Source organism: Otolemur garnettii, unplaced genomic scaffold (assembly GCF_000181295.1).
Source record: "Otolemur garnettii isolate 467f Iridium unplaced genomic scaffold, OtoGar3 scaffold00036, whole genome shotgun sequence".
In the NCBI taxonomy this organism is placed as follows: domain Eukaryota; kingdom Metazoa; phylum Chordata; class Mammalia; order Primates; family Galagidae; genus Otolemur; species Otolemur garnettii.
The window spans coordinates 7,011,851-7,032,093 of record NW_003852431.1 but is presented as its reverse complement, the minus strand read 5'-3'; the positions used below and the strand labels follow the sequence as shown (position 1 = coordinate 7,032,093).

Sequence of the window (20,243 nt, the reverse complement as noted above, 5' to 3'; positions counted from 1 at the left end):
AATTGAAAGGTGGCTATTCTGCTCTATAGTTCTTCTCAACACCTGTACCATGCTGCCCACTACCCAATACACTGTAACAGGGCTTACATATGAACCATCCCACTCCAGCAAAAATACTATTGACTAAGGTCACCAACAACCTTCACCACGCCAAATCTAAGAGCTGTTTATCAGTCTTTGTTTCATCCATCCTGCAGCATCCCACAAAGTTAGTAACTTCTCTCCTGTGTTATATATTTCTTCCTCATTTTAATGACATATAGCCCAGTTTTCCTCGTACCTCCATCCTACGCGTTCTTCTCTTTCTTCTGCACACATTCTACCTAGGGTCTCCCCTAAAATTCCAAACTTTTAAATATTATTTCCTTGACTACAAATTTCTCTACCTAGCTGACATCTCACATGTATAACAAACTCCATACTGATGATCAAAACCAATCCGCTTTCCCTTTTCCCTACCTCTTCTCTACCATCACCCATCCAATCCTGAAGCTAACTTCTATAGGCATCATCCTTGATTGCTCTTTTCTTCATCTCCCACATCCAATCCAACAAGTTCTATGAGATCTACTTATGAAATATGTTTGGTTCTTTCTGTCTTCACCATCACTCTACTACAAACTATCTAAATCTCTTCCTACAATACCCTTCAGAAGCCTCCTTGCATCCACTCCTGTTCTCTTAGTCTCCACAAAACAAGCAGTTACATCAAAATCAAAACTGTCCCTGTTCCCTGTAAGTCATCTAATGTCTTCCCATACATGACTTGGCTCCTCCCTACTTGTCTACTTCATATCTTTCCATTCTTTCTCCCCCATCTCAAAGCTCCTAGGAGCCACAATGTCTTTCCTTGTTTCTCTTCCTGGAACACACCATGATCATTTCTCCTACAGTGCCTTTGCACTTGCTCTTCCTTCTACAAGGAACAGTCTTTACCCTAACTTTAATATAGATGGTTTCTTCTCTTCCTTTGGTGTTGCTCAAATATCATCTTCTCCAAGAGGCCTTCCTTGGCCATCTGATGTGAAGCAGCCCCTCACTCCTATCACTCTTTTACAAAATTCTCTATTATTACAATGGTCATAGCTCTAATATCTGAAATGATCTTAGTTATGTCTTGTCATCTTTAGAATTTAAAAGCTCTAACCCCAAAGCCTCCCACAATACATAGTAGGCGCTTAGTAAGTTTATTAAATGCATGAATTTTCTCCACTGCATTTTAAGTTGTTTAATGTAAATCAACCCATTCTGATAAAGCACTTAGGCCATATTTTGTACTAATAAATCCTTAAAACTCTTCTTAAATTTTCCGATCTAAGACATTTCAGGACTCTGACCACCTCCCCACCCCCATCCATCTATAGCATCCCACTTTGAAATTGCTAAGTATTCCATATGGACGAAGACTGAATTTTCCTCCTCCTCTCCAAGGGAACAAACGTGTAGGCGAGAAAAGGCAATTTTACTGGGCACTTAAGCACCTGTTACATCTTGAATCAGTTAAGACAGGTGCCGATGAGCCAGACAGAACAAGGGAGACGTGGCCTTTCTCTCAGGGACAGTATTCAGGTGAAACGCGAGTGATTTAAATTAGAAGTACTCTAATTCCTAATAAATGACGTTCACCTCATTTAAAAAAAAAAAGAGGGGGGGTTAAAAGAGTCTTTACGCAGGAGGATCTTCTCGGATTCACTAAAAGAAATCGATTTTGAGGCCCTCAGAAAATAAAGGTGTGTGCAGGGAGGCCAGGGTTAGTCTACACATAACGGGAAAACAAGAGCAGGAGGCACTTATTCAAAGACCGGCTCAGCAATAAAATAAAGCTTGCTTCAGACTCTCAGGACTATCTTGAACCTACAAGCGAGGGTGGACGAGGAGAAAAGACAGAGCCCGGGACTCTCGCCGTTTCGGCCTCCACCGCACACACTTGGGGAAAGTGCACAGATCCGTGGGCCCGCCTAGCTCCCACTGCCAGCCCTGCAACGAGATATCCCCTGAATACTCACATGGGCTCGAGGGTCTTGCTGAGCCAGGACTTGAGTGCCTCGAAGTTTTCAATGATCATTTTAGAAACCATCCACAGCGGCCCCCAGGCCCGTCACACTGCGCCCGCCCAGGTCGCGGCCGCTAGAGCCGCCGCTGCCCCCGCCCCCTCCTCCGCGCGCCGCCCGCGTGGGCCGCGGTGGGAGGCGCAGGTGGCAGGTTCCCGCGAGCCCAGATCAGCGAACAGCTCTCCAGGGACAGCAGCAGGCCGCGAGTCCACGGGATGCCAGGATCTTCCCCTCCCTGGCCCCCGTCCCGGACTGAGGCAGCAACGGTTTGCTCGGGCCCTCCCCCTTCTCTCTTCCTCAGCAAATCTACCCGGACCGGAAGCACAACACGCGCTTACACCCGGGCTGTCCCTCGGCCTCGGGACTAGGTGCTTGTTGGAAACGCAGAAGCAGCAAAAATGAAGAAAACGAAAAAGAAGGGCAGCTCAATGGGAAAGACTGAGGGGGTCTTCCCGGCTCCCAGCACCCCCAAGAAGATGGCTGCCAATAAACCTCGCGAGAATTGAAGTCTCGCGGTGACTCCCGGGGCCTGCTGGGAAGAGACGTAAGATCCGCGGAGAGCGCGGCGGTTAAGAGCGGTGGTTTGGTTTTTGCGTATTTGCGTCCCTCGCGGCCTTTTTCCGCTTTGTTTCTGTTAATAAATAAAGACTTCCTTTTCTACGAGGGGAGAGAGACTGCTAACTTGAGACACAGTAGGCGCCCCAGCTAGTCCTGGGGAAGACGGCCATGGCGTGTCGGCTGGAAGGAACCGGTGGTACAGCGAGCTCCTTTGAGAGCGTCCACACTGGTACGCCGGACTCGGGGTGGCTGGTGGAGTCGAGGTGGCCTGCGCTGTGCTGCTTCCTCAGTTTCCCTTAGTGCCCCATCAGTCCCGTATTGTGTGTGTGCTGTGGTGTGGTGTTATCGAACCCACTGAGACCTCCAGGGGATTAGGGACGCCCCAAGAAGGGTGAATAAACTTGACAACTCTCAAGTAGTTTGCAATCCTATGAAACTTTCGAACTCCTCCCCGGGTAAAGATAAGGAAAGTTGTGCTGTTTTTTAATTTTTTTAAATGGGGAGCAGATTCAGCCCTATCTCAGATTACATAGTATCAAAGACGAGAGCATCCCAATAAATAAATTCCTTTTTCTTGGGTGATGAAAGAAGTTTGATTCCTGTCTGAGTTCTGTTTTTATACTAGATGGAATTTTGCGAAGGCTCTTAGGGCCTTGTAAACTATAAAGGAATGAAAATGATTCACAATTTAAAAACACAGTAAGTAGGTTAATAAAAGATCTTTATGAGAGACAGTGGGAGACTAAATTGTCCGTATGAACTGAGTTTATAATTTGCTAGAGTGAAGTGTCCTTAAGCATTAAGTGGAAAGATTATCAAGTAGAAAGGTAGGCATTTGTTTTAAAACGTATCATATCGGCTCGGCGCCTATAGCTCAACCGGCTAAGGCGCCAGCCACGTACACCTAAGGTGGCGGGTTCGAATCCCCAGCCCGGACCCGCCAAACAACAATGACGGCTGCAACCAAAAAATAGCCAGGCGTTGTGGCGGGCGCCTGTGGTCCCAGCTACTTGGGAGGCGGAGGCAGGAGACTCGCTTGAGCCCAGGAGTAGGAGGTTGCTGTGAGCTGTAATGCCACGGCACTCTACCCAGGGGGACAGCTTGAGGCTCTGTAAAAAAAAAGTATCATATCCAGTACGATGCAAATTAGAATCTAGGAACTAAATAATTCAGTGTTGATTAAAGTGATTTAGCTACTTTTATTAAGCTAGACAGGAAAGGACAAATATTATGATTTCATTTTTATGAGGCATCTAGAATAACTAAATTCCTAGAGATAGAAAGTAAAATGGGGATGGCCTTGGGTCCCAGGGCAGAGCCCCTGCCATGAAGTTTCCACAACTTGTGTGGCAGAACAACAGGGTCCCACAGACTGGCTGGGTAAGCGGAAATGTGGAAAGGCTAGAAAGTGTATCAGATCAAAACATGGACTAGATGGCAGTTAAGGCCATGGTGACCCAAAATGACCATCTTAACAAAGACCGGAAGCTATGAAACACATAACCCAGCATTTACCAGAGGAACTCAGAAAGGAGCTCTATTAAATTTGGGGAGAATACAAAACCAAATCTGTAGAAGCCTAATTTGTGAAGCAGCTGGACCAATGTGAGGTGATTTTTTCAGGCATCTGAAAAACTGCAAGACTTACGGGATTCCACACCAGGAAGATTTAGTCACCACCATCCCGTTTGTCCAGCTTGTTTTCTGAACTTGAGGCAGAAAGAAATCCTGACATGCTGTCTGCATTGCTGCACTCCTGAATAAACATTTTATTTTTCTGTTTTATGATACTGTGTTTTGCCACTGTCAGTCTGTTGATTTCCCTAGATGGGTCTCTTTATTTTTAATTTTCTAGACTTCAGCAAGAGATATGATGTAGGCAGCGCCTGTGGCTCAAAAGGGTAGGGCCCTGGTCCCATATGCTACAGGTGGCAGGTTCAAACCCAGCCAGGGCGAAAAACTAAATTTGAGGATTAAAATGAGCCATGGAACAGAAAGTGCTCATGAAAATGCCATTCAGGTGTCCTCAAACTACGGCCCACAGGCCACATGCAGCCCGCCTAGGACATTTATCTGGCCCACTGGGTGTTTTTGCCACCACTGCCTGTCCTGCTTAGCAGCCAACTCCTCCCCGGGCCACAGTCTGGCCCTCCAATGGTCTGAGGGACAGTGAACTGGCCCCCTGTTTAAAAAGTTTGAGAACCCTTGCATGAAGTCTGGAGGCAAGGGTGCCTTTTTTTGTGAACTAAATATTAACCACCTAAAACTTTAGAATATTAAAAAAAAAAGGAATGATGGTTGCCAGGAGCAGAGGTGGAGAGAGGGCTGGGAATAATGGGGAAAGAGGAGTATTTTTTGGTGAGTATAATATTTCATTTTGGGAGGATGAAAGTTCTGGAGATGGGTGGTGAGAATTGCACAACAATGTGAGTGCACTTAATGCCACTGAACCATATGCTTAAAAATGATTAAAATGGTAAATCTTATGTATTTTACAATAAAGGTTACATACTTAATATTGCTGAAAGTTAAAATTATAATTGTTTAGCCTGTTAGAGCCTTGCCCCAGGATGACCCTGCCAATATTAATATTTCCAACCACATCAACTGTTTCATTACTCTGGCTCTCCATACTAGCCTTCCAAAGTTTCTATCAATTACGATATACTCCAGGCAAACTGATTTTCTCACCCTTCATTTCTCCACTCGTTTTTCATTTCTCACAGAGGAGGCCTCCACTTCTTTCTCTGATCTAACTTTGCCATCCTTCTCTGATACCACTGCTACTATCATATTTAAAGTCTTCTCTTACTCTTTCTAACAATAGCAAGAGCCTTTTAATCTCCTTGCCATCTACACAGCCCCCATATCAGTTCATCTTCAGTTGCATTCATCACCATTGCCTTTCATAGCAATAATTGAAAAACTTGGATCTAATAATCACATCACTTTTAAAAAATCTTCATCAGCTTGCAGATTATGTTTAGGTTAAAAAACATATTCTTTAACTACCAAAAGCTTTTCATAAGTCAAACACCTTCTTATTTGCCTGAAAACTCATTTCAGTGCCTTTCAGTCATTGCTAGCCATCCTGAGCTATTTTGAGTTCCTTGAAAGAAGTGTGTTCCCTCACTAAAACTGCCATTGCAAAAGAGGATCCTTCTTGTACTTACGGACCTAGACAGCAGTCTAGTACTACACTTGGGGGCAAAAAAAGCTTTAAAATGCAAGAAATATGGTACTAAATGGACCATCAAAAAGATACTTGTTTCGGTGTTTGAGCTGCAACAAGAAGGAAGAGGTATTCAACCTCACAACTGGAAGCATGTGCATCAGAAGAGTCAAAAGTTTTGCCTCTATGTCTACGAATGATTACAAAAGCACTGAAGTGTTGATTCTGGGTTACAAATGAATTTTAGTGAGCAGACAGACTCACAAATGCAGACTGCAAATAATAAGGATATACTATAATTTTTGAATGACCAATGAAGCCCTACCACTTAAATCCTTCCTGGCCACTGTAGCTGGTAGCAATCTCTTTCTCCACTAAATGCATGGTACGGGGCTTATTTTCACTCCAGAGGTAGTCATTGTTGCTTCCTAGCATGCTTCTCCTCCTCAACCATGAACATTTATTCCTCACCACTTCATGGCTTCATCTTGTTTGGCGTGCCTTCCAAGGTAACAGCTAATGTGATCAGTGTTACTAACAGAAGACTGAACTGCTATAGACTACTTTAGTAACAACATTTTGGAATGTCCAGTGGTAAGCTATATACTTAATAAATTCCAACATGGCCAGTTCTTTCAAGGCCCTGTTACTTTGTTAGTGCTCTTTCTTGCTCCTGAATTGTTTTCCTCATGGCACAAATGCTATTTCCTCAATGACATCCTAAGGGCTAGATCCCTACCTATATAAAAAGAGTGAAAACATTTCATTTTCTCATGTCTCTTCCTATCTGGAACAGGAGTTAGAACATTTTATTTAGTTTTCTCAGTGTTCAAATCTTGCACTCAGCCCTGATTTATGAGCTCTTTAATAACTGGGACTCAAGCTCATTCCACTTTTTACTTCCTTCACTTAGCACAGTGCCTGGAACTCAAAATGGTTATTGAAGGATATATGCTTCATTTTAAATAGGAAGGAGAAAATATTTTGGATAGGGAATATCATAACATCACTGCTAACAGACCTGTGTCTCTTTATAGTTTATCACTGTTAGTTGCCTTCATCTTTTAGCTTCCCTGATCGCAGGAGTATTCATTTTCGATAGTGTGCTTAACTCCTCAGATTCTTCAGCTCTTTCTCCTAGTTAGTGAACACAGTATTACTGCTTTCAGTGGTGCAGTTGAGGTCTTGTTTAAAAACTCAGTCTGGGCTCGGTGCTCATAGCTCAGGGCTGGCAGGTTTGAACCTGGCCTGGGCCAGCTAAACAATAATGACAACAAATAACTGGACGTTGTGGCGAGCACCTGTAGTCCCAACTACTTGGGAAACTGAGGTTAGAGAATTGCTTAAGCCCAAGAGTTTGAGGTTGCTGTGAGCTGTAACTCTACAACACTCACTGAGGGTGACATAGTGAGACTCTGTCTCAAAAAACAAAGCAACTCAGTCTGCATCTTAATATCACAAAAGTATCTTACATTTTCTTTCTTTTATAGATTATTACTCTCTCCATAAAATCACATTTAAGTCTTCATTATTTCTTGGATATATCCCTGTATATGGTGTAAACCTATTTTTTTCCTATCATTATACTCAGTCTATCCCTTCCCATAGGTTTTGATACCTCATCATATCTTTGTGTTTTCATTTATGTATTGTTCTGGTTCCCGTTTTCATTTGGTCAATTTATCTATGACTGCACCAGTACCATGTTGCTTTTATTTACTGTTGTATTATTGAATATTTTAATGCACAATAGGAGAAATCCCTCAACTTTGCTCACTTTTCAAATTTAATTCAGCTAAAAGTAAACCTTTGGTCTTCCAAATCCTTTCATCAATTTATTGTTTACCTTGTGAAAAATAATCTTCATTTACGTGATAGTTTAATTTATAGGGAATTAACATCCTACAATGTACAGCAGACACAGAGGTGTGCAGCTTAGATCCCCTTCAAGTCCTTCAAGTAAGGACTTACGCCCCCTGCCACGCTATAGTTAGTCCCCAGTTGTTAACTCTTTCTAGGTTCACTTCAGCTCTCAAGCTCAGGTTACACTATTTTCGGGGTAATTCTTCTCTCCCTTGCACAACTGCAGCCAAAGACAAAATGAGGCCTAATATAAGGACCTCCTTGATGTTGGAATGACAGAAATATTGTCAGACCTGCATGATAATCTAATGCAGCGGTTCTCAACCTTCCTAATGCCTCCTAATGCCGCGACCCTTTAATACAGTTCCTCATGTTGTAGTGACCCCCAACCATAAAATTATTTTCGTTGCTACTTCATAACTGTAATTTTGCTACTATTATGAATCGTAATGTAAATATCTGATATGCAGGATGTATTTTCATTGTTACAAAGGGACCACAACCCACAGGTTGAGAACCACTGATCTAAATGGCTTCCCCACCAGATCCTGCTTCCTCTCTTTACCTTTCACAGGGGCTACTGTCCAGCAACTTTTTGCACTTCTAATGCCGTCTCAATGCCTATTCCTTAGAGAATCCAACCTAAAACACAAATTTAATGAAGCAGTTCCTTCTATTTTAATAAATTTTTAAGAGATCATAGTTAATAAAATCTAACTGTCTCTACTGTCCAAGCTATTTCTTTGAAATCATCTTTGGCCATCTTAATTAAATATAATTTCTCAGAAGATATCTGTTCTAGCAAGCCTTTGACTTTCTATGGCCATCATTGATTTAGCGATCTGTCTTTTTACTTTTTAAATGTACATACATTTTATCTTCCATCTAATGCTTTGAATGTAATCCCCTCTGGTGCCTTTGGGTACCTAGTTACATCAATTACTTCCTTTACTTCCTATTTTCAAATATTGTACTCTGCTGAGTCTTTGTAATCCATTTTTTTAATGGACGTTTATTGGAGGTCTCTCTGATTTGTTTCACATGTACTGTGTTGAGAAAACAATGGTGGACAAAAAAAGCATAGTATCGGCCTTATGAAGCTTATGGCCTAGTGGGTGAGGGGACATTAAATAAATAATCACATAGAGAAAAAATTATAATTATGACAAGACAAGTATTGTGAAAGAAAATGAGATCATGATAAGTATGATAAAATAGGGAAATGTGAAATATTATAGCAATTTAGATGATAAAGGCTCAAGCATGGCTTCTCTAAGAATGTGATATTTAAATGATTAAGAAAAGTGAACAAATGAGCAGAAGTTAGCCATGTGGAGCGAAGTACAGATTGTGGGATAATCCTGAGGTAAAGATCTTAACGAAGGCCAGAGAAGGGAGAGGCTACTGAGCTGATGGTGGGAGGGAATGGCTGTAGGTAAAGTTAGAGGCAAAAAAGTGCATGTTCAGAATCTAGGACTGAATTTTATTTAAAATAGACTCGTAAGCCATTGAAAGGTTTTCAGTGTGATGGAACAAATTAAAAATATGAACACACCCATGCATACTTCTTTTAAGAGAGAATTTAGTTAAATGTAGCAATTTTTAAATAAAAACAGAAAGGAAGCAAATTGTCCTTTAACCTAGTAATTCCAGGGTTTTCATTTCCCTAGAAGATTAAGACCATATTTCCACAAAAAGTGTAAATCTCAACGTCCAGAGGAAAGGAATATATGTAATATTATTAAAAGCTGTCTGTCAGTGAAGTGATGTGATGGTGCTGTCAAAATAATTTGAAAAGGGATAAGGTGAGATGGTAGAATATCACTGAAACAAGATAGACTATGAGTTGTCTATGGTTGAAATTGGATGACAGGGGAAGATTATACTTCTTTCAGATTTTGTGTATGTTAGAAATTTTCCATAATAAAAAATATTTTTTAAAAAATCTAGTAAGGCAGGGAGATCCAGAAAACAAAAAAGATCTCTGGGAAGGCCTGAAAGACTGCAAAAACTAAGTTCCATGAGGGCAGAGACTTTGCCTGTCTTGTTTATAACTATCATAGCACACAGTAATTTCTCAATATGTATTTGTTTGAAGAATGACCACAATAACCTGTTCATTGTGTTCTCCCATAATATGGGGGAATAAAGTCCATAACCTGGGTGGGAGTCTGACAGCTCTGACTGAGAATCCTGGGATTCGCTCATTTCTCATACTATATACAGCATTATCTTAGTAATTGTAAGAATATATGCTTCAAGAAAACCACTCCAAGATTCACAGACTTCCACTTTGGGATTCCATGAGAAGTAGCTACATACTTGCTTATATTCATATGCTCTTCCCACACCCCTGTGGGAACTGCCATTTCATTCTATTCCCCCCCTTTTTTTTAAATTTTTTTTGTAGTGGTTGTAGTATATGCCAAAAAACAAGAAGAAAAACCTGCATATACCCTAGCTTCCTCTTCCTTCTCTTATTTTATAATCAAAGTGTGGGAAGGGATCTTTTGAAGAAGAGTCAACTCTGCATGTTGTTCTTGGTTCCTTAATCGCCTAAGGACAAAACTGTCTGTTACAAAGGTAATGATGTAGAACCTTAATTAGGGCTTTTGAAATTCAAGACCATTATTGAGGGTCAGAACCTGAGTCAGGAAAACAACGAATAAATTGCAATAACAGACATCAAGCAGTATTAAATGCCCTCTGTAAACACTCTCCAAAGCTTTAAAGCTACATCATTCCATCCTCCAGACAACAGAAAGAAAACTCTGCATCACGGAGAAACAATAGAGCATCAAGCCAGGGAAAGGCTGGGTTTGGCTGCGTAACGCACAGCAACAAGGGTTCATTTCTGTCACACGCTGTACGCTGATTACAGGTTAGCTGCATCTCTGCTCCTCATGTCTTCCTTCTAGGTCCCAGGCTGACAGAGCAGCCTCTGTCTGGGCCAGTGTTAGTCATAATGGCAGAGGCAAGAGGGAAACTCATGGCATACCATGTTCTGGCTCCTACAGTTTCTGCTCAGAAGTGGAACACATCCCTACTCCCCACGCCTCTTGGCCAGAGGAAGTCATATAACTAAGCCAGATTGAAAATAGGGAGAAGCAGCAAATATAAGTGAGTTAGTTTGTAATCTAACCACCAAAGCTCACGCAGGATTTGCTCTGCCCTTCCAAGAACCGTGAATCAGAGGGAGGGAAGAGTTGAGTCCATCACACTGCAGCAGCCAGAGCACTTGCTGGCTATGGAAGCAGCGTCCCTCCCAAGGTCTTTTCCTAATAAATGAATAATAAACATTTCACTGAAATTAAAAAATAAACTGTACTATCTGATATATCACTAGCAATGAGTGGCTTTTGAGCACTTACGATGTGGCCAGTTTGAATTGTATTCAGTAGGTGTAAAATATGCAAAAGTATGCATCAAATTTCAAAATACTTAGGAACAACCGAAAAGTAAAATATCTCTATACTTTTTACATTCATTTTATATTGGGTACAGTCTGTTCATAAAATCAATTTGATGTGTTTTCAATTTGTTTTTTTTTTTCAACTTTTCACAAGTGTGTCCACTACGAAACTTAAAATTACATATGTGGCTCACATTGTATTTTTATTGACAGTGCTTTTCTAAAATGTAAGGGCTTTTTCCTCTCCTGATGTGACTTAAAATAAAGAGCAGAGCTCGGTGAATTAATGCACTTTGGTATGTTTTGGAACCTTTCTAAAAAACTCCTGCTGAAAGACCACTGGCATTTATTCAGTTTGAGAAGTCTAGGGATGGGACTCCTGGAGGGAAGCGGGTCTAAAGGGATCCAGCCAACACTGAGAGCAAAGTGGTGACCTCCACTGTGCCCATTCTAGTTTAGGAAGGAAGAAGCCACCACAACTGGTTTACATTAAGGCCATAATTAGATATGTATGGCCAGTGTATGAGGGGTGATGGCAGGGTGAGACACACTGGGAAGTGGTAGAAGGAAAGACAATTAGGAGAATATTGTAATGGTCCACGTGAGATGTTAGAGGTTTGGACCAGAGTGTTGATGATGTTTTTATCTTTTCAAAGTGATAGATGTTATGTATCTATCACAAGAAAAAAAAAAACCTTTAACTCAACCATAGATCTGCTTTCGACTATGATTCTTCTTTTCTCTTTACAGGCAAACAAGAGTTATACTTCCTGTTACTGATTCCCCTCTTCCCATCAATTCCCACTTCAATGCCAACCAGATTTTGTCTGCATTGTTTTAGCAGAACACTTCTTGCCAAGGTTATCAATGACTTACTTGTCACTGACATTGACAAAGGTCCACATTCAGTCCTATGTTGTTTGACCAGCTGTAACATCTGACAACACTATTCACATCGTTTTTTCTTGGAACACTTTTTGCCTATAATTTTTATCATGCCTCAGTTTTTCTTCTCCCTGATTTCTCTGGAAACTCCAAAGTTTCATTCTTGAACTTCAACCATATTTCCTATCTGTTGCTATATTGCTGCCTGAGAAATCCACTAAAGCCCACTTTAATCATGTCACTACCTGATTAAAAAAAAACCTTCACTAGCTCCCCATTTCCCAGGATGAAGTACACAATGGTTAATAATAATACCTAGTTGAAATTAAGTGTGTTTTATGGCATTAAACACTGTGCTAAGTGCTTTACATTTATTATGTTAATTCTCATAATTTAGTATTCCTATTTTATACCTCAGCAAACTAAGGCTTTGAGCTAATGACAAAGATTGAACTGATGACAGTAATCAACAAACGCCACATCCTTAAACACATGCTTTTCTAGAGTTTTCATTAATTGACACCTGCCTAGCTCTTCAGCTTCACCTCTCACTCTCCACAGTTCACCCTCTATAATGTATTTGTGGTTTCCCAGATACTACTGCATTGTGCAATCAGCAAACACTGGTGGTATAACCATCAAAGCAGGATGTGTTTTTTAGAGTATTTAGTATTTTTTAACAGTTCTTTTAAAAAAAAATTAGTTTGGATACTATTCAGCCATAAAAAAAAAAGGTGTTAATAAACATAGTGGTGTTTATACTATGGGTACTATTCAGCCATAAAAAAAGGTGAAGACCTTACATCTTTTGTATTTACCTGGATGGAATTGAGGTATTTAGCCTTTTTGTGAAAAATAATGAGAACATGATAAGAAAAATAAAAACAGACAGAAGGACTTTTCTACCTATATTTTGTAGGTACATTTTTAGTTTGAATTTCAAATGGGATAACACTATAATATTTTGGTCGGTAGGGCATATAAATTTCTTAATCCATTTCTACAAAGATGCCCAACCCTTTTTTTTCACCTAATTCCGAATTGCCCTTCAGGATTTACCTTAAAAATCACTTTCTCCAGGAAGACTGCTCTGACTGGGCCAAATGTTCAGAGTGTTTAATCCCTATGATGTCACACTGTATAATTAAAAGATTAGGTTCCTTGAAGGTATAAGCTTTTTTCTATACATTTTTATTCCCCAAATCTAACATAGAATAGATAACACTTTTTTTTTTTTTTTTTTTGAGACAGATTCTCACTCTGTCACTCCAAGTAGCATTCCCTGGCTTCATAAGTCAAAGAAACCTCAAACTCTTGGGCTCAAGTGAGCCTCTTGCCTCAGTCCTCCTGAGGACTACAGGCACCTGCCACACCTGCTAGTTTTTAGTGAACATTAACTCATACAAAGCCCAGCAAACAAACTGAGACTTGTGGTCTCTATATATTTAATTATAAACATATTTATATTTTAATTTTTACTATGAACATATTTTTACTTATATTTTTTTATAATTTTTACTATAAATATATTTTAATTTTTACTATACAGCCTTAATTTTCACTGCATCATTCATTCAGCCAATATTCATAGTTGATTTACTTATATTACATGTAAAATGGGAGAAGTGACAGTGTTAGACTTCCATAAGACTTTGTGGTCTCTGACTAGCTTCCTCTTGGATTACTTGCTTTGGGCAAAGCCAGTGGCCCTACAATGAGGACACTCAGACATGTATGAAGAGGCTTACATTACATGGTATAGAATTGAGGGCTCTTATCAGCAGTTATTTTGGAAGTATATTTTCCAGCTCCAGGCAAGGGTTCAAGTGACTGATGCCCCAATAGACAAATTGACTGCAGCTTCATAAGAGACCTATAGCCAAAATTCTTAGCTAAAAAGCTCACAGAAACGATGATTAAAAGACATTTTTGTTCCTTTTTTTATTATTTCAGATTTGTCGCCCCAGGCTAGACTGCTATGCGTCAGAGCTCACAGCAACCTCAAACTCCTGGGTTCAGGCAATTCTCCTGCCTCACCTTCGAGTAACTGGGACTACAGGTGCCCACTGCGATGCCCAACTATTTTTCTGTTTTTAGTAGAGATGGGGTCTTGCTCTTGCTCAGATTGCTCTCGAACTCCTGAGCTCAAGTAATCTGCCTGCCTTGGCCTCTCAGACTATAGGAGGATTATAGGCAAAAGCCTCCACCCTGGTCTGGTTAGTTGTATCCCTACCATGTAATGTCACTTTTCCCATATGTTATTCATTAGAGTCATTAACATAGTTCATATCCACGGGGAGGAAAATTAAGCCTCATCTTTAGAAAGGAGATGTAGTAAAGAATTTCTGGGTATATTTTAAAACCACAGCACAACCTTTGACACTGGCCAAGTACTGTGTCAGTGACTCTTCCAGGAGCCTCACAGAGAACTGACTGTTTGCCTACCTCTACACAGGGAGTAGACTCCAGTGATGTGCTGGTTAATGTTTAACAATTGATTTTCTAGAAAACAAAATGTAAGCACATATAAGTATGTACATAAGTTTTGCTGACAAAAAGAATGTGCAGCACACAATTTACAAATATTAATAAAATATACGATATTTTTTATTGTGAATGTCATATAGCCAATTTCATAAAATGTTTAAGTTTGTTTTTTCCAAATCCTTGTATCTGTAACATTTTCTGCATTACTTTCTTTTCTTTGGACAATCAACAGAACAGTAAATCAAGCCCAGCCTGGCAGTGTTTGCCAGTTTCCAGGGTGTAAACGTTGCCACCATAGCTAATTTCAAGTTACCAATATGACATCACAGAACACAGAGTTCAAAAGAGATTCATAGCAGCACACCATTAGACTTTATTTTCACCACACATAGTACAGACACAATAGATTCAAATTACTTGGGAAGCATAAATAATAATAAAATGAAATAAAATAATTAGGAAATGAGGAGTTTTGAGTATTTATTGCATTGTTTTTAATACACAATATAATTTTTAAGTTTATATTGCATAAGTTAGTTTTTAATGAAGTCAAAGTTTAATTAGTAGCTTGTAAAGTTCTTGAAAAATTAACAATCAGTTCACAGTCTGGGAACAACTGGTTTCTGCATACCACTCACTAGAAACAACTTTCCCAGTTATTTTAACACTCAGAATTAAGTTCATGAACCAACTAAGAACAATAACATCTTGTATTAGCAGTTTGAGAGAGGTATATCAGTCTGAATAAACAAGTGGAAAGTTGAATAGAGAGATGAAATCTTGACTTCTTTTCTTTTTAAGGTATCCATTCTTAAGGAGATTTAACTACAACACAAAAACATTAAAGAATTTATTTAGCAGAAGGATGAGATGCTCACCACTGAGACACCAATCAGTAATCTGGAGAGCAAAAATAGATGTCGAAATACAAAAACAAAAGCTTGACATTTTGCGAAGTACATTATAAACCAGTACATCATAGATTATTATGTCATAATTAAAAAAAATTGGTAAACACTCAGAATTATGTAAGTTATTGTTTAACATTGCTTAACCATACAAATAATTTATATTTCTCCTACCTTCAAAATAAGCCTATGGTATTTCTAAGTAATTAATTCTTAATATACTAACACAACATCCTGGTTTTATGATTACTGCAATTTGAAAGTCATAGCAAATTTAAAAACTCAAATCTTCCTGTACATATTGTGGTGCGTGTAGAATTTTTTCCTTTACAACACATTTACTTGGTACTGGTACATACTAGATACAATTTTAGCATTTATATTGAAATGTCAATCTTATTTGCCAAGATATTAGCACAGTTTGACCTTTACAAAATTCCAGAAAACACAATTTAAACCTATGCTCTCTAATATAGGCAAACTGAATTGTAGTATGAACCAGGTGCCAGTTTGCTCCCTAATAAAAACAAAATACAACTTGCTATACGACATCACAGCCAGCAGAGGGAGCTCAGACTTCTTTGTTTTGTTTTAACTTTCTAAGAAAAAGTTTTTAAAGCCCTGTATTCTAAAAAATAATGTTGTTAGTACTTAAATAATACAATGTTTTTAGTAAGCAAAAAGAAATCATACTTTTAGTTAAAATGATAAATCCATTTCTCTATAAAAAAGATATTAATGTTATTTTTAATTTAGAAATGCCAATTATTTTCCTCATTGCCTTTATTTCAAAAAAGTTTTTATGAATATCTGTAATTCTGAAAAGGCAGACTAAACTAAAATAAAAACCTTCTAGCTACAAGTATAAAACATATAATATGACACATTTCAAATTTAATTCTCACATATGAAATAAATGTATAATTTAAAAATGTTCTCATTCACTCAACTCCCAGCCTCTCCAGATACACAAATAAATGCCATTATTAGTTTATTATGAGTCTTTCCAGAATTTCTTTATGAACATACACATACAAATGTAAAGTTTTACTCTAATCCATCCTTTTCCTATGCACATCATACACACTATTCTGTATATTTTATTATTATTTCAGGTTAATGTGAGGGTACAAGTAGGTTACATTTGCATTTGTAGGGTAGAGTCCGTCTTGTAGTTGTGTTGAGTGCCCTCTACTCTTATGTTGTGCCTACTAATTCGAACTACATCAAACCCCCCACCCAACTTGAATTGAATTGAGTTTTTCTCTTATGTGGGAGTGTATTAGATCGTTTACTGGCTTCATACTAGTATTGAGTACACTGGATACTTGCTTGTCTGTTCTTGTGATACTGTACTAAAAAGAATGTGTTTCAACTCCATCCAGGTTAAACAAAAGATGTAGTTTCCATCTTTTTTAATGGCTAAATAGTATTCCATGGTATACATATACCACAGCTTGTTAATCCATTCCTGGGTGGGTGGGCATTTATGTTGTTTGATCTTGGTGATTGTAAATTGAGCTACAATAAACAATCTAGTGCAAATGTCCTTATTAGAAGAGGATTTTTTTTTCTTCTGGGCAGCTGCCTAGTAATGGGATTGCAGGATCATATGGGAGGTCTAATTTGAGTTCTTTTGAGGATTCTCCATACTTTTTTGCAAAGAAGCTGTATTAGTTTGCAGTCCCACAAACAGATAAAAGTGTTCCCTTCTCTCCACATCCATGCCAGCGTGTGCAGCTTTGGGACTTTGCAATGTGGGCTATTCTCACTGGGGCTAAGTGATATCTCAGTGTGGTATGATTTGCATTTCTCTGATGATTAGGGATGATGAGCACATTTTCATATGTTTGTTAGCCATTTGTCTGTCTTCCTCAGAGAAGGTTCTGTTCATGTCTTTTGCCCAGTGATAGATGGAATTGTTTGCTCTTTTCTTGTTGATTAATTTGAGTTCTCTGTAGATTTTAGTTATCAATCCTTTGTCAGATTCATACCTGGCAATTATCTTTTCCCATTCTGAAGGTTGCCTTTTGCTTTGGTTGTTGTGTCCTTAGCTGTGTAGAAGCTTTTCAGTTTAATTAATTCCTATTTGTTAATTTTTGTTGTTGTTGCAATTGCCCTAAAGTCTTCTTCATAAAATCTTTTCCCAGATTGACATCATCAAAAGTTTTTCCCGCACTTTCTTCCAGGATTTTTATCATTTCATGTGTTAGATTTAAATTTTTTATCCATTTTAAGTCAACTATTGCAAGTAGTGAAAAGCACAGGTCCAGTTTCAGTCTTTTACACGTGGTTATCCAGTTCTCCCAGCAGCCTTTATTACCTAGGGATTCTTTTCCCCAGTATATACTTTTGTTTGGTTTATCAAAGATCAGATGGCAATAAGAGACTGGTTTCATCTCTTGGTTTTCTATTCAGTTCCATAGGTCTATGTTTCTATTTTTGTTCCAGTACCCTGCTGTTTTGATTACTGTGGACTTGTAATATAGCCTAAAGTCTGCTAGGGTGATGACCCCAGCTTTGTTTTCATTACCTAAATTCCATGTTACATGGTTCCATATAAAACAAAGAACTATTTTTCCAGTTCTTCAAAGTATAATGTTGCTATTTTAGCAGGGATTGCATTGAATCTGTAGATTGCTTTGGGTAGTATACATTTTAACAATGCTGATTCTTCCCAGCCAAGAGCATGGTATATTCTTCAATCTGTTGATGTCTTCTGCTATTTCTTTTCTTAGGGTTTCACAGTTCCCTTTGCAAAGATCTTTCACGCCCTAGGTATTCATTCCTAGGTATTTCATTTTCTTTGAAGCTACTCTAAAGGGAATTATGTCTCTGTTTAGTTTCTCAATGTGACTGCATATACAAAGGCTACTGATTTGTGGACATTGATTTCATACCCTGAGATGTGACTGTATTTCTTGATCACTTCCAAGAGTCTTGTAGTTGAGTCTCTGGGGTTCTGTGAGTATAAGATCATATCATCAGCAAAGAGGGAGCCTTTGACTTCCTCTGTCCCCATTTGGATGCCCTTTATACTCTTCTCTTGCCTGATTGGATTCTGCTAGAACTTCCAGCTCTATACTACAGTCATTTCAATAGAGGACGTCCTTGTCTGGTTCCCATTCTAAGTGGAAAAGCTTTCAGTTTCACTCCATTCAGTATGATATTAGCTATGGGTTTTTTTAATAGATGGTTTCAATCAGTTTAAGGAATGTGCCATCTCTGCCTATTTTCTTAAGTGTTCTTGTAACTAATACATCATGGAAATTTTTGCATAAGTCTACAACAGATTATTCATACTTACCTTTTTTTAGCATACATATAGTGTATAGCAAGCACATAGTAATAATATATTATTTACCTGTCCCCACTTAATGAAATTTTTGGGTTGTTTCCAATATTTTTTCAGACAAACAGTTCTTCAGTAATGCACTTGTATATTCATGTACTATTTTGTGCATATGAAGATTATTTGTCTGAAGGATAAAGTCCAAAAAGTGGGATTGCTATATAAAAGGACATATGTGTTTATAATAATGCCTAATATTACCAAATTACCTTCTGTAAGGCTATACTGACTTACATGCCCTCAAAAGCAAACACCTACTTCCTCACAATATTACCTACTTAGTATTATAAAACTTTGAAGTTTGCTAGTCTGATTGATGAAAAATGTACCTCATTGTAAATGTAATGTACGATTCTCTTTATTTTGAGTAAATTGAACATCTTCTTTTTTTTTGAGACAGGGCCTTAAGCTATCCCCCTGGGTAGAGTGCTGTGGCATCACAGCTCACAGCAACCTCCAACTCCTGGGCTCAAGCAAGTCTCCTGCCTTCGCCTCCCAAGTAGCTGGAACCACAGGCGCCCGCCACAACGCTCGGCTATTTTTTGTTGCAGCCGTCATTGTTGTTTTGGCGGCCCGGGCTGGATTCGAACCCACCACCTTAGGTGTATGTGGCTGGCACCTTAGCCACTTGAGCCATAGGCGCCGAGCCAGTTGAACATCTTTTTGCATCAGAATCATCTGTGTTTCCTTTCCATTAACTTCATGCTCATATCCCTTGCTCATTTTTTTGGTTCTATTCTAATTAATTTGTAGGAAGACTTTACTTATTAGGGAGATTAGTCTTTTGTGATATATATTGCCACTTTGGTAAGTATTTTGTCTTCAGGTATTTATTCAGATTCAGGAGTTTTCATATATATGAATGTAGTCAAATTTATCATCTTGTTTAATGCCTTTTAGATTTGATCATAGAAGAGCATACCCATCCCTAGGTTATAGAGAATTCTCCCATGTTTTTTCTAGTAATTTTATAGATTTTTTTTTTAATCATTGAAATCTTTAGATTTGGACTTGATTCTGAAGACAATGCAAGTTAGGGATTCACCTCTATTTTTCCAAATGGCTACCAAATATTCTGTTATCACCTATGTCAAATACTAAATTTTCTTAAGCTTTTGATTCTTAGAAATAACTTTAATTATTATTAGAATAATTTTTATTGTTATCTAATTATTGGTGTTTATTTATTTTGTTACTCTATAATTTTGGACTCTTGTCACTACTCCTCTTTTTCAGAATTTTCCTAGCGGTTTTTGATTATTTATTTTTCCCAATAAGATTTAGAATCAAAATGTGTACTAAAAGCAACTAAAGTTGATATTTGTTTTCTTTGGTGTTGTTTGTTTGGTTTTTGAGACAGAGTCTTCCTCTACCAACCTTGGTAGAATGCTATGACATCATAGCTCACAGCAACTTCAAACTCTTGGGCTCAACCAATCCTTCTGCCTCAGCTTCCCAAGTAGCTGGGACTACAGGGACCCACTACCACTCCCAGTTAGTTTTTCTACTTTTAGTAGAGATAGGAGTCTCACTTTTGCTCAGGCTGCTCTTAAAC

At 38.6% G+C, this 20,243-nt stretch overlaps 1 protein-coding gene across 15 annotated transcripts in view; it reads right to left on the bottom strand.

Annotated features, from left to right (window-relative positions):
- Positions 1–2,859, bottom strand: part of RBM26 (RNA binding motif protein 26) — an 83,495-nt gene extending 80,636 nt beyond the window's left edge. For 6 of the 15 annotated variants that reach the window (XM_023513181.1, XM_012805116.2, XM_023513182.1 and 3 more), the window contains exon 1: positions 2,007–2,856. In XM_023513181.1, the coding sequence (XP_023368949.1) occupies positions 2,007–2,077 (71 nt within the window). In that variant the 5' untranslated portion in view covers positions 2,078–2,856. Of the gene's footprint in view, positions 1–2,006 lie in introns of all 15 variants that reach the window. The other 9 variants (XM_023513176.1, XM_023513180.1, XM_023513178.1 and 6 more) reach the window with 4 other exon arrangements.
- Between the last annotated feature and the right edge of the window lie 17,384 nt (positions 2,860–20,243).